Here is a 14,388-nt window from a genome sequence, read left to right on the forward strand (position 1 = left end):
GGTCGTCTTTACATAATGCCCACTGTTGTATATGCCTTTAGAATGCCAAACACGACTTCCTTTTGGCTGGCTATGGATGGGGCACTGATTCATAAACCTCCATTTTTCCTCCTGGTAGAGGATTCCCAGCCTTCCCTAGACTGTTAAGAGCACTGATGCTGCCAGTTCATGTGGTGGTGTGTCCTTCATGGTTTTGGGGGCTTCTTTTCCTACAGTCTTTCCTAACGCTTCCCCGCTTGTGTGCGGGGAGAGGCGCTTCCTTTGTAGCAACCAGTGGAGGGGGATATATTGGTGGGTCTCTACTCAAGCTGCGACCACAACCCTAAATTTCGCTTACAATTCAGAGTAGCTGAATGTTTCTGTTGAAAGAATTCACAGTGAAACAGCTAACAATGTTGACATTCCAATGATCACCATTAGGCTTCAGAGTGAACATCCAATTTAGAGTATATCTATATACGTGTGTATGGTTTCAGCCTGTCACTCTGCAGACTCAGGCAGACAGCAATGATTCTAGTCAAATTCAGGTTTCTTTTTTAACTATAAGGGCTAAACTTTTTATTAAGTAAAAACTTAAATTCTTTAGAAATTGAAGGGGCAACCAGAGACTTTGAGTGCATGAGTCCCACCCGATCTGATCACTGTTGGCGATGTGACTTCTTCAGAAGCAGAACTGGTGGGCTCAGGGAACTATACCCAGCTGTCTTTAGCCAAAATGCCATAGATAGTAGCGGGAATATACAAAAAATGAATGAATCTTCCTTAAAATAGCTGAGACTTGGTGGATCTGAATTTTATCCGTAATAAAATAGGTTTTTGTCACTAGCTCGCATTGTGCCAGATGGAACGCTGTATGTGTTTGCTGATGCTTCTGATTCCGAAGCGAATGCTAAATATAGCTTGTAGGCATTGCCATAAATTAAAGAAAAGGCATCTCTGACTGGCTTGAGCCTGCCTAATGGACACGCAGACTCTGTCTGGAAGTGCAGGGATTATGCTATGGCTGTATATATTGCAGGTCTGAATAGGGCTATTAGTTTGGGGTGGGTCTCCTTGCTTCTGTGTTCAGTGTCGTTAGGAACAGATTGTCTTTATTTTCAGGGAGGAATGTTACATAGCCCAGAGGGGATGAGCTGTAGGACTCTGAGGTAGTGGGGGGGCTGGGCGAGGCTGCCCTCTGTCCCTAGGGGCCCTGGATGTATGAGGTTGGAGCATGGAGTCCCTGGGTATAGAAGGCAGCTCCAGGAGCCGAGCCCAGCCCCCCACTGTCTCAGCTGGGCTCTGCACAGTGCAAGGATCCACTTGCAGGTGTCCAGCTCTGTGCTGTGCCATTTAGCTATGTCTGCAAATTTGGAATTTTGGAGGGCTTCCCCCCGCTGCTCTACAGCCCTGGATGTTTGTCTGGCTTCCCTTGCACGCGAGCTCCAGCCCTTTTGTGGTGGCTTCCCACTCCTGCAGCCTTGGCTCCCTTCAACCCTAGCTTTTCTGCCCTGACTTTCCCCAGCCCATGCAGGAACGTCATGTATAAATACAACTCTTACACAAATCAAAGCTCTTCGGTGTCTTGTTAGGTGCAAGGAAACTGGCATGGCACCACCTATAACAGGTTCCCCCCACCTCAGCCTAAGGATAGTGCGGGGGCTTGGAGGGAGGTTTGTGCTGCTCTGTTGGGAGATGGATAGGACCCTGCTCTTCTCACTGTGCATGGGGTCTTGCAAAACATAACTCTGGCCCTGCCTATAAAACCACCAGATCAGGCCCCGGCCGCAGCCTGGGAGGGGCTGAGAACCAACCACAGCAACCCTTGAAATCAATACCAGAGGAGAGGGGTGGTCCCCTCACAGGATCAACCGTCTTGTGTTGCGGAAGGGCACCAATCAGGATCGGCCCCGTTGGACTAGGGGCCACGCAGGCACGTTCGGAGGCACGGTCCCTGTCCTGAGCTGACACTGATAAAGAGGGATGAAAGGCCCGGCTTGGCTGCAGACTTTGGGAAGGACCTATCGATCTGCCCCCTCCTCCCTGGCACTGGTCGTGACCGCCACGCCACTGGACAACTGCCTAACCACAGGGCGAAGTCCAGCGCAGCCTTGCCTTGCCAGAGCCCCACCGAGTCGGCCCCACCAAACCCCTCCGGCCGGCAGAAGGTGGCACCCCACTAAAAAAGGTCAGTGATTCCCAACTTAATTTCCATCCCGCCCTGGCCTGACTCCCTGGGGCCAGTGGCTCCAACCCAGGGGAGAACTGGCTCGAGCTCAGCTCACTGCAACATGCTGCTCTGAGCCTGGAGGCTTTTGCGAAGCACTCAGCCACCCTGCGTCCTCTGGGCCTTGTAGTTCTCTGCAGAGAAGCCGCTGGGAAGCCTGGGTGGAGGAAACTACACTTCCCAGAATGCCCTGGCAGGGTTTAAAGCGATAACCAGGAAGCAGGGCTGGGTGCTTGCTGGGGGGAAGGGCTGTCACAGCTGATCAGGGGGTGAGGGCGTCCAGAGGTTCCACTGAATGCCCCTCACCCCCAGCCTGGGGATGGCTTGTGTCCACACAGGTTATAAAAGGCTCAGGGGCTGGTCAGTTTAGGAGATAAGCTGAACTTTGAATGCTGGCAGGTGGTGCTTTGCCATCCCACTTGGACTGCTGTGGAGGACTGAGTAATTTGGATTATAGCAAGGTATTGGTTGCAAATTTTGCTGTTCATTTGTGCAGTGGTTTTGTGTGTGTGGTGGGGGAAGCATGAGGCGTGCTTTCATTCGCTAGGATTTAAATCTAGGGCTTAGAGAGCAGCTAATCGTGTGCATTAACTAGCTTCCCTGGTCTGTAACATTGACACACACACCCAGGGGTGGGGTCAGGCAGTTAGTTTGTCAGTGGATTTCAGTTTGTACTTCCTGATTTAGGGATAAATAGGTAAAATCAGGGGCAGTTCTGTGTGAGGCAGCAGTGTTAACCAGACTGTTTTGCACAACAGAATCTGACCGTAGGAATCATAGTTATGACCTGACACTAACATACAAAAATATTGTCATCCATCAGCATTCTTATGTTCTGTGCAGAGCTGCACTGATAAATATCTTCTCCTCCCCCTCTTCCCCCTGCCTGTTATTCCTTTGAAATTGGTGCAGGGCTAGGGACCAGCTCGGGACCAGCTTGGCTTTAGTGGGAGGCGGTGGAGGGAAAGGGCCTTTATCTGTCATTAGCTGCTGCTTTGGGGTTATGTTGACCTCACATCATTTGCTTTTGCTATCAGTGTACTGGCAGTTACAACTAAGCCATTAATAGCCAAGGTATTTTTTGTCTCTTTCAGAAGTCCTTCTGCAGAGTTTAATAACAATTTGTATGGAAGCACTGCTCTTAGTCCCTCACCTCACCCCACTCCTGTGTTATTGCAAATGTCAGTGATTTAGGAGGAGTGAACATTCCTAAAATGATCTGACCACAAGTTGGCAGAGTGTTGTGTCTTGTGTTTACATTGTAATTCTTGCAGCTGCTTTGCTCCGTATTGAGAATCAAAGCAGGGAGGAGGGGGAGGTTGTTTTCTCAGCTGTTATAGGCCATCCTCCTGCTTGTGAGCTGCTGAGCACTCTCCAGTCCTGCTGACTTCGGTGAGTGTTATTTGGGGCTCTCGGTAGTCGGAACCCCGTATTGCTGCAGACGGGCATGCTGTAACGTGGATTGTTGTAAAGATGAGCAAAAATGTGAAAGCAGGAGCGCTGTGTCACACAAACCATATGTTACTTCGTCAAACTATGCTGAAAACAAACCAATGTGCGTCTGGTGAATGCTACACTCCGGCTTTAGAAAACTGTGTGTCTGCTTTCATATTTATTTGCGTTGGAAGAAATCTCCAGGGTATATTTAGTTCTTCCCTGTGCATAGATATATCTGTGAGTAGTTGTGGTATTTTCATTGCCTACAAAGCTAGTGACATACTATTTCACCCTTTATTTCAGTGACCTTTTAGGGTGCTAGTTTCAATATTTACCTGGATATATTCGGTCAGACGAAGCCCTCGTGTAAAGCAGGTGGAACTCCCTTAACTTCAGTGGAGGTACATCCATCTATTCCAGGGCTCAGTGTGGTCCACTGTGTATATTTTAGGTACTATTGTCTTAGACGGTCGAGCCCAATGGGAGTAGAATCAGAGTCTGAGCAAGCCGCTTTAGATGGGCACTGAGAATCCACTCCACTTAGCGTACCTGGTTTTTCCAGCACTCCTATAACTGAAGTGTGACTCCCAGCATAATGTTTACAAAAAATTATCCAGTGGCTTGGCTGAGGAGCAACTGGGGAAAGCTGTTACTTATCTGTGTAATTACTAAACGAAATAAAGAATAGCGCGTGTGCAAAAATGTGATCCTCTTCCCCTATCCTCTCTATGATATTTGCCTTTTTAAATTGTAAATTCATCAAGGCAGGGACCATGTCTACCTCTAGGGCCATGATCCTACAATGGATGGACTACTGAGTCTTCGGGCAGCCTCACTGACATCTATGCAGTGACCCATTGCAAGAGTGCTCCCTCTCTTTGTACAATGCACGGCCTGATGCTGGATCAGGGCCTGTGTCTGTACAGCACCTAACACAACAGGGCCGTGGTCTTGATCCAGGCCTTTGGGCAGAGCCATAGTATAATCTAGGCCCTGTTTCATCTCTTCTATCCCCCGTTTTTAGAGCGCCCCTTTGCAAATCCCGCAGTGACTATGATTTCTGTTGCTATCTTTAGGAGGAAAGTGAACAGCCCTTTTGCTGACATGAGTCTTTCTTGTCTTACCCATACAGTTACTTAGTGACTGATGTGGTGCCGAGTTCAGATTGTGCTGCGTTTGTTTTAATTTCATAACAGTACAACCCCTTGGAGAGACACCGTCCTAATGACTTGAAATTAGACGAAGGTTTCTAACCATCAGAGGAGTGAAGTTCTGGAACAGCCTTCCAAGGGAAGCAGTGGGGGCAAAAGACCTATCTGGCTTCAAGATTAAGCTCAATAAGTTTATGGAGGAGAAGGTATGATGGGGTAACACATGATTTTGGCAATTAATTGATCTTTAACTATTCATGGTAAATAGGCCCAATGGCCTGTGATGGAATGTTAGAAGGGGAGGGATCTGAGTTATGACAGAGAATTCTTTCCTGAGTATCTGGCTCGTGAATCTTGCCCACATGCTCAGGGTTCAGCTGATTGCCATATTTGGGGTCGAGAAGGAATTTTCCTCCAGGGCAGATTGGAAGAGGCCCTGGGGTTTTTTTGCCTTCCTCTGCAGCATGGGGCATGGGTCACTTGCTGGAGGATTCTCTGCTATTTGAAGTCTTTAAACCATGATTTGAGGACTTTAATAGCTCAGACATAGGTGAGAGGTTTATTGCAGGAGTGGGTGGTGAGATTCTGTGGCCTGCATTGTGCAGGAAGTCAGACTAGATGATCATAATGATCCCTTCTGACCTTAATATCTATGAGTCTATGAATGAGTTTCCCCCCTTGGCCTGCAAAAGCACAGCCAAATCTGTTTCATGCTGGCGGCAGTGAATTTGATGGGTTCTGGAGGAGAAAAGAAATTCAGCCTCCTATTAATGATGTTACTGACAATGAGTTAATAGGTCAACAAGCCCGGATGTTGCTTGTCAGGTACTGACGGGGTGCTCAGTGCTGTATGAAATGGGGGGGAGAGGAAGTCCCTGTCCTTGCCCCTCAGGGCTTAGAATTTAAATTAGGTACAGACCATACAGTCCGGACATGTTGTGCACTGGATTATTAGAAGACGGACCATTGGTTAATGCTGAGAATCCTTGTCTTTTAAGGAGACACTTGACTGAAAGGAGGACTGGTCTAGCCTCGTGTCCACAAGTCAAGGACCGCCACAAGGTCAGCCAGCAGGGATCACAGTAATCTAGGGTTGCCAACTTGGTAATATTTAAAAACCGGACACTCCAGCAGGAGTGCTAGAACCTTCCCTGCCCTGCCTTTTCCCCCCGAGGACCCACCCCTTCCCCGCCTCAGGGCCCTACCCCTCTCTGCCCCCATCACTCCCTGCTTTTCCCTTTCCTCCTGCTCTGCCCGGGTCAGGAGGGACTTGCCTGTGGAACCAGGGCTGGGAGCTGCAGCCACCTGATGAAGTGGCCCTGGCTGAGTAGGGGCTGGTGAAGGTGATGACCTGGCGCCTCCCCCCACTCGCAGTAACCGGGCTTTGGGTGTCCGATCAGTAGATCTGACTGGACACTGTCAGGTCCCCTTTTTGACTGGACTTTCAGGTGGAAAACTGGGCACCTGGCCACCGTACAGTAATCCGTAGAGCTAGGATTGATAGGAAAGGGTCTGGGTCCGAGTCAGGCTCGGGTTGGAGATCGGAGGTGTGGAATCCTAGCAAGCTAGACCTCTTCATGGTTACCCAGACAACTTCCTGGGGCTGGCCTCCAGAGTTAAATAGAGAACATGGGCCAATCAGAAGGCCAGAGGGTGCTGTTGCTCTGATCCTTTGGGCAGCACTGCCTGGGGTGCCTAACTTCCACAGTGCTCCTTGGGTGTGGCTCTGCATGGCCTCCGGCGGTGATGCGGGAACGCCAGTTGTCCCAGGCTCTGCAGGTTCTGGTCCTATGGATCCGACCTTTTTGGGGGCAGCAGGGAGGCTTGGAGAGGAGTAGCAGATGGTGGTTGACATGGAGTGCAGCTTGCTGGTAGGAGTTAGGAGGAAGGAAGACGTGTCGGCAGTAATGGAGCAGGCCTGGTGCCTGGAATGTGACCATGAGATGTTGGAACATGGCGTGAAAGGCGAGGCCTAGCTGATATAGGGGAGAGGAATATGGCTGTGCGACCAGAGAGAGGAAGATGGGTTTACTCGCAGCATTTTGTAGAGGCTGGGGGTGTGGAGGGAGACATTAGAGGCACAGAAGCCTGGCGGATGGTGTGAGTCAAGGCACGATAGAAGGGTTGCAGTGGGAATGGAGAATAGGGGATGGATATTAGGTAGGTCTTGGTATCCAGTATAGGCCTGAGCCTCCGTTGGGAGTTCTGTCTGGGCAAGGAAGGGCAGGATCAGGCCTTGTGTGAGCTATTCCTGTAGCTTTGGGTGACCAGATGTCCTGATTTTATAGGGACAGTCCTGATATTCGGGGCTTTGTCTTATATAGGCACTTGTTACCCCCACCCCATGTCGATTTTTCACATTTGATATCTGGTCACCCTACTGTAGCTCTTTCCAAGCACTGTAATTTTCAGAAACACTCTGTAAGTGAACCCTTGCGGCCTCCTTCTGGATTCAGTAATTCCCCATTTGTCTGTGATTGTAAAGCATCTGAAAGACGCCCTGTGAAATAGCTTGTGTAATTCTCGCTTTAAAGCGAAAAGCACGGACAGGTTGCTGCTGAAAGAGCACAATGCGGGAATGGATTCCCGAGGTTTGAGAGAATTCAGTTCTCTGCGGCCCTTTTGCCTTGCAAAAACAGGGTTGAGCTGTAAATAAATTGCATCTGATCTAATGGCCCAGCTCTTCCCGAATCGCACTGCAATTCCAGATAATTCAGAGGACCCACGAGATGGTCGGGAGTGTAAGTGAGCTCCTTTCTCTGTGTGTGCAAGATGAAGCTATTTCATGCTTAGTGCACTGGGTACCCTTCAGGGAAGAGGCCTCTTGCAGTCAGTCATTGCTCTCTTTTAAATATTGGTATTACTTGCACGGTGGGATCTGAGATGTGGGCTCTGAGAATCAGACTGCAGTTGGAGCTCCCATTTAGTCTTTGTGTGGCCCCCTCCTTCACCATAGTATCTGAATGCCTCACCAACAGAGTGGTTCAAAAAGTGAAAACCTTTGACGGCTTGAAGTGGTCTTAGCTTCAGAACTGTTTGAAACTGACCCATTTTGTGGGTTTTTTTTTTTTGTTCTGAACTGTTTTTCAAAGTGGTTTGCAGAATGTTTTGGTTTTGCTAACCCCCAAATTGAGCTGTTTTCAATTAAAAAAAATTGGGAAGGGGGAATAAAGGTAGGAAGAGGTTTTTACAGAAAAATTGACAATATTGACAATTTTCTTTTTCAAAAAAGGCCTCCCCCCCTCCTTTTTTTTTTTTTTTTTTTTTTTTTGATGAAAAATGTCTTGCTCAAAAGATCCTGATCCGCTTCACTCGCAAACATGGATGAATTTATTCTCCAGACACCCGAAGAGGCAGGTAGCCCACTTCACAGAAGGAAAACCTGAGGGCTGGAGTTGGGGTAGTAACTACCAGGTCACACAGGAAGTCTGTGGCAGAACTGGGAACTGAGCCCAAATCTCTGGAGTCTCAGTCCAGCTTTAACCACAAGACCACCTTTCCTCCCTGGTAGTGAGCTGAGGCACTAGGAAATACCATCCCCTTTTATTTAGCTCAGAAACATATATTTGGATTTCCCGCACGACACACCCTTGTGGTGCATAACCAAATACCACCCCTCCCCCTTAAACACGTTTAGTTGTGTCTGAATCACAGATGAGAAATCTACAGTGGGGAGGGATAGCTCAGTGGTTTGAGTATTGGCCTACTAAACCCAGGGTTGTGAGTTCAATCCTTGAGGGGGCCATTTAGGGATCTGGGGCAAAAATTGGAGATTGGCCCTGCTTTGAGCCTGAGCCTCCTGAGGTCCCTTCCAACCCTGATATTCTATGATGCTATGACAGGATGGAAGTGGTTGATGCCCTTGTCTCTGAGCGCTTGCAACTTCTGCTGGTCTGGCTCTCAGAAGCACTCAGTAATCCAGTCAGGGGCAGGAGGCTCGGTATTAGGGTCACACGCGGTCCATATTTAGTACCTAGCATCCTAACACCACAAAGCACTTTGCATACCTTTTCAACATCCCTTGGGGGCAGCAAAAGGATTCGTCCACCAATGCCACTGAAGCCAGTTCTGGGGTTACACATGGCACAGTAATGCTTCGCCACAGTTTAGGACAGGAAGTGAAGAAGAATACGATATCCAGCTGACGCTCGGGAGGGAATCTAGAATGCGACGTCAGAGTCCCGATTTCAGCAGGACACTGGCGATAATGGGCCCCTTTTACCTAAATAAATCAAGCTGTGGGTTCTTCATGATTTCAACTTTATCTCTTTTGTTGGTGCTTCTAACAGCACAGCATCCTTTAGTGCCCCCAGCCTCCCGGAGGTGCCTTCTACTGATCTGTACATTTCCTTCAATGTCCATTGGAGGTCTCCAGTCCAAGTACTGACCCACTGCAACCCTGCTTAGCTTGTGGGAGCTCATGGGACCAGAATGCACAGCGATAGGACTACAGACATTTATATGGCAGGAATATATTGCAGTAGACTCAGTTGCTGGAAGAATCTGATTTACCCTTCCCATGGGCCTGTATTCAGCCTTCTAAAAGACGCAATCTAGAAGATAGCTCGTGACCATGCGAGACGGATGCCCCTGCTGACTTTGTTCCTTTCCCGCAGGTTGATTCCTCAGCCATGACACTGCTGCTCGGCTATGTCAAAATGACCGATTCCACCTTTGCTGCTGCTGTCCTTTGCATTGCTTTTAACCCGCTTTTCTGGAACGTGGTAAGTGTGCTGTCCAATGTTCCCTCTAACTTTTCTCAGGCATGTGTGGGATGAATTTTGTGATGTGCACCAATATGGAGGTCATGTGTGGAGGGGGTGAAGCCGAGGGGTTCGGAATATGGGAGGGGGCTCCAGGCTGGGGCAGAGGGTTGGGGTGTGAGTGGGGGGTGAGGACTCCGGCTGGGGGTGTGGGCTCTGGTGGGGGGGGAGGATGAGGAGTTTGGGGTGTAGGGTGCCCTGGGGCTGCAGCGAGGAGAGAGGACTCCCCCCAGCCCTCTCTCGCCGCAGCAGCACCCGGGGACAGGTGCCTCTCCCTGCCTTGGCAGCTCCACGCCTGGGGAAGAGGTGCTTCTCATTGCCGTGGCCCTTGATAGGCTGCTGCACAGCTTAGAGGGAACTTAGGTGCTATCCATTCCCAAGCCGATAGATATTAACTTGGTTGTTCATTTTGGATGCCATCTGGGGCAGTGACCGTGTTTGGCCTGGTTTCCTGACTGGTCGTATAGTCTCTGATTCCACCTGGCAGTTGGCGTCTTTTTCCCCCTTAGTAGAAGCCTGGAGGATTTTCAGCCCCCGACTCTCTTTTTCTCCCTTAAGGGTGTGAATAAGGGAGAGTGGCTTGAAACTCACTACCTGTCAGACTGGAGGTTGCTGTCCTTACATGGGCCTGTGTGTTGCTTCTGCTTGCACTTGTGCTACAGCCTTACACCCCCTGTAGCAAGTGGCAGGATCTAGGTCTCGCTGTCTGCCCACCTGGCTCTGCTGCAGGCTGCTTAGGCCATGGCGTACACTTCTTCTCCACAGGAGGCCAAACAGAAGAGGAAATGCAGGAAGGATTTATCTTCACTGTGTTCTTGTTACTTCAAAAATGCTTCCTCTCCTAAGCCTGCCGGAGCTAGATTGTGTCTGTTACATTGGTGTGCAACTGGAGAATAACTCCCTGACTTTGGCACAGCCACTCCAGATTGATTGTCTGCAAAACAGAGAACAGAATGTGGCGCCTTTTGACTAAGTGAAATTAACGTCATTGAATGCCATGGAATTTGGAAGCCCAGGGACCGTGTTCTGTTTGCAGCTGCTATGATCCTTTAGCAATTGCGTTTCCTGCTGAATTACTGCGAAAAGGGCTACTTAGGAAGTTGGCACGATCCCTCTTTAGAAAAAGATTAGCACCACTTCTAATACCTTGAGATGCAGATTTGCCATAATGCCTTACAACTCGGAAGTATCTGGCATCTCCTTTTGTCCCTGTTTATTGTACACTGGCTCTATACAAAGAAGACACAGTCCCTGTCTTGAGTTCCTTAAATCAAAGGCCCTGTTCCGTTATTCCTTAAAACTCCTGAATTAACTTCAATGGGATGGCTCACATTAGTAAGGGCTGCAGGATTGGGCCCTGGATCAGATGCAGACCGTTCAGTAGAGGTAGGTATAAGACACGCTGGCCGGAGGATCAGTTGGGAGGTGGTGAAGATCAAGGCTTTTGCAGCAGAGCATTTTCCGAGGGAAATGAAGGGAAGGAAGGCTGCTCACTGCTGAGGAGTGGGAGGCAGTGCCAAGTGTAAAGACAACCCAGAAGGTGTGAAGAGAAGGATGGAGAGGGGAGTTAGGAGTGGGACTTGTGAGGTGCATAGCAGGAGGTGAGCAAGAAGAAATGATAAACATTATTCAGTCCTTTATACAGCACCTATCACCATGGCAGCCAGGCACTAATAGTTACAAATATAAAAACATAAACTGCATTAGCCACCCAGGATGATTTGTTAGATAAGTCACCTGCTGCTGCTGCCAAAAATATGCTGACAATCAAGTCATGGGGCATTAAAGAAACAAAAACAATCAATGAAAGGCTAAACCAAGTAAACACGCTTTCTGTCATCTCCTGAAGTCCAGCAAATCGGTTTTTGCATAGGCCACAACTCAGTGCTTATGGATCCCGGGCATGGCTGAATGCATGAAACCAACATTGGTAGCTGCTGTCGTGTTATGCCCGGTGGCACCCGCGGTGTGATAAGCACTGTCCATCCCAGGATCACAAAGCTCTTAATAGGCATTAATCAATTTTAATTTCACAACACCCTTATCAGATAGGGAGGTATTATTAATATCCCTCATTTAGAAGGTCACAGGGCAAGTCTGTGCAGAGTAGGGACTAGAACCCATGTCTGACTATAAGCCATGTGCCTTGACTACTCTTTCTCCCTGGGTACATCTAGGGGCAAATCCTCAGCTAATACAAATTATTGTAGCTCCATCGAAGTCAGTGGAGGATGCTTCTGTCTTGGAAGCATTAATGGAAATCGGACTCAAAGTGGAATTTTGGCCCAAGGTTTTCAAACGTGACCAGTGATTTTTAGGTGCCCTGATTTTTGGATGCCCAACTTGAGCTGCCCTAAAGGAGCCTTATTTTCAGCATGAAGTTCCCTAATTTTTCAGGTCATTCATTAAAGAGTCTAGTTGTGTCTGTACCTCTAAAATGAAGATGCCAGGTGAATTCCTTATTGGAATCATTATTTAGCATAACTCCCCCCCAAATTCAGACGCTGGTCTGTTCTGAAAACATGAACTCTAGGGGAAAACCTCATTTAAAAAGGAGGGAAAAATACTCCATGCTCTTGTTTTGTTTCTGAGTTTGCGGGCTAGGGTTCCTGAGGGTTTGGATTTCTGACTCTTGGAATGTTTGTGAATGCCTTGAGGGATGGCTAAAGAACTAACCCAGTTTTGTGTCACCAGCTTGTCTGCTCTTAAAGAAAAGAGAGAGGAGATGTACCAGCAGAAACTTCAAAGTGCTTTTTCTGGGTCCGTTCTAACAATTGAAGCACTTTGTCTTCACCAGTAGGTGGTACTGCAGGCAAAATGTGGAGAGTCTCTTTCTGGTGGCAGGGGGAGGGCTGAGGATGGAGCCATAAAAAGGAGCCAGACATAGGTTTGTGTTTATCATTTTTAAAGTGGCATTGGGTATTTCTTCGGGTGCAGAGGATCTGATGGGACTGTTACTATCTACCGCGCTGCTGCAGATGGCCAGCTGATTTACACTTCTCTGCTCGCTGCTAATGCTGCTCTGGAATGTATCATGAGGGATTGCAGGTCTCGAATCCAGCTCTGGGGGGTCCCCAAGTGGTACCCAGACTATCACCGCTAACTGACAGCTCTCTGGCACCAGCAGGGAAGGGGGCTAGCAGAACTCTGGCCCATCAGAGGCTCCAGCCCCACCAATTGGCCCAGAGGCACTAATTAAGCCAGATAGCTGCTCAGACAACTTCCTGTGCCTCTGAGTGGACTCTGGATCTGCTGCTATACTGGCCCCTGACTCCTGGCTCCTGGCTCTGGTTTGACCCTGCTACTGTTCCCTGACTCCTGTTTGACCTCTGGCATTGCTGTCTGACCCAGCACTGCCCTCTGGTTCCTGATTCTGGCTCAACCTTTGGCATGACTCCTGACCCTGACCGCAGCCCTGACTCTTGGCATCAGCCTGACCCTAGCTCAGGTTCTGACTCTGACTTTGTTTCCTGGGTTCCAACCCTGTTCCGTCCGCTAGGCCTGACTGCCCACGCTCCAGTCTCTACATATATCCATGTACTTTCACCTCGCCAGGCACTACATACTCAGTGTTGCCATGAGATGGGGTTTAAGTATTGTGCTTGCTTATTTCTGGGCAATAATATCCAGTAACTAATGCTCCTGTGAGTTATCACAGTGTATTCTGTCTGGGAACGTGACCTGTCTGAGGGTTTTCTGTAGTAGTTGTTGCTATGATAACTGAATGCTTAGGCTGAGATTTTCAATGGAGGCCTAAGGCACCCAACTCCTACTGACTTCCAGGGGGAGTTGGGCCACTAGCTTCCTTAGGCTGCTTTGAAAATCCTAGCCTGGGACGATAGTGCTCAAAAGACTTGCCTGGCAAGTTTAGGAGCACTTTGGACTCAGTTCAGGCCTGCTATAAGTGGGCGCAGTGCTATTGGCTTCAATGGAGTTGCAACTAATGGCTCCACTTCTGGATTCGCCTTTGTGTCGTCTTAGATTAGTAAAACAAATAGGCTTAGCAATGGAACCTGATTCCCATTTGTTTGTCTTGCTGTAGTACCCAGGTGCCCTAGTAATGCACCAGGCCCTCATTGTGCTTGGCTCTATAAAAATACAGAATAAGAAGAGGGTCCCTGCCCCAAAGAGCTTCCAATCTAAGTGTTTGACAAGGGCCAACAGCTGGATACTGTCTCTGCCTTTGCCCTTCCCAGCCCCCTTTCTTTGTATCCTCCCCTGCCAGACTTGTCTTTGTCTTCTTCCATGCTGCCAGTCTCCCCTTCATGCACCAAACCACCTGCCTTTCTTCCTCATTCCTTCCCGAAGGCCACTTCTGCAAAGCCTGTCAATAATGATCTCTTTGATTTCTTTACCAGCACCCAGTGTACTATGTGTCTGAATTGTTTTGTCTGTGTCTGCACTAGATTGCAAGATCCTTGGTGCAAGGCCTGTTTTTCTGTACAGTGCCAAGTACGCAGTCTGCGCTCCGTAAATGACGGGATGCTGGCCAAAGGGCTGCTTGCGTGTTAAAATACGGACTGTGTGGTTAGAAGGTGATTTAGCAATTGGGTGCTCCAATTTATTTTGAGTGACTCACTTTGCCTGTCTCACTGAACTTCTTCCTGTGCAATTTCTTGCAGTGGTTGACCTGGGTTTTCCATCTTTGCTTTGCACTGTGTTAGAATAAAGACTTAGGATGCCATCCTGGCCCCACTGCGATGAATGGCAAAACTCCCACTGACTTTAGTGGGCACAGGATTTCATCCTTGCGCTTGATACTTAGTCCTTCTGTATTTGGGCTTTCATGACAGCAACCAGACGGCAGCTGGCCACCTTCTTTCTGTTCTAA

General features: G+C 48.8%; 1 protein-coding gene across 4 annotated transcripts in view; it reads left to right on the plus strand.

The window, feature by feature from the left end:
- Positions 1–2,419: 2,419 nt before the first annotated feature.
- PEMT (phosphatidylethanolamine N-methyltransferase) overlaps positions 2,420–14,388 on the plus strand; it is a 92,453-nt gene continuing 80,484 nt past the window's right edge. Inside the window, exons 1-4 of one of the 4 annotated variants that reach the window (XM_074965105.1) lie at positions 2,420–2,667; positions 4,840–5,000; positions 5,793–5,856; positions 9,411–9,518. In XM_074965105.1, coding sequence (XP_074821206.1) covers positions 9,426–9,518 — 93 coding nt within the window. In that variant the 5' untranslated portion in view covers positions 2,420–2,667; positions 4,840–5,000; positions 5,793–5,856; positions 9,411–9,425. Of the gene's footprint in view, positions 2,668–4,821; positions 5,001–5,792; positions 5,857–9,410; positions 9,519–14,388 lie in introns of those variants that run through there. The other 3 variants (XM_074965103.1, XM_074965102.1, XM_074965104.1) reach the window with 3 other exon arrangements.

The sequence above is a fragment of the Natator depressus genome, chromosome 10 (genome assembly GCF_965152275.1).
Source record: "Natator depressus isolate rNatDep1 chromosome 10, rNatDep2.hap1, whole genome shotgun sequence".
Classification (NCBI taxonomy): Eukaryota; Metazoa; Chordata; order Testudines; family Cheloniidae; genus Natator; species Natator depressus.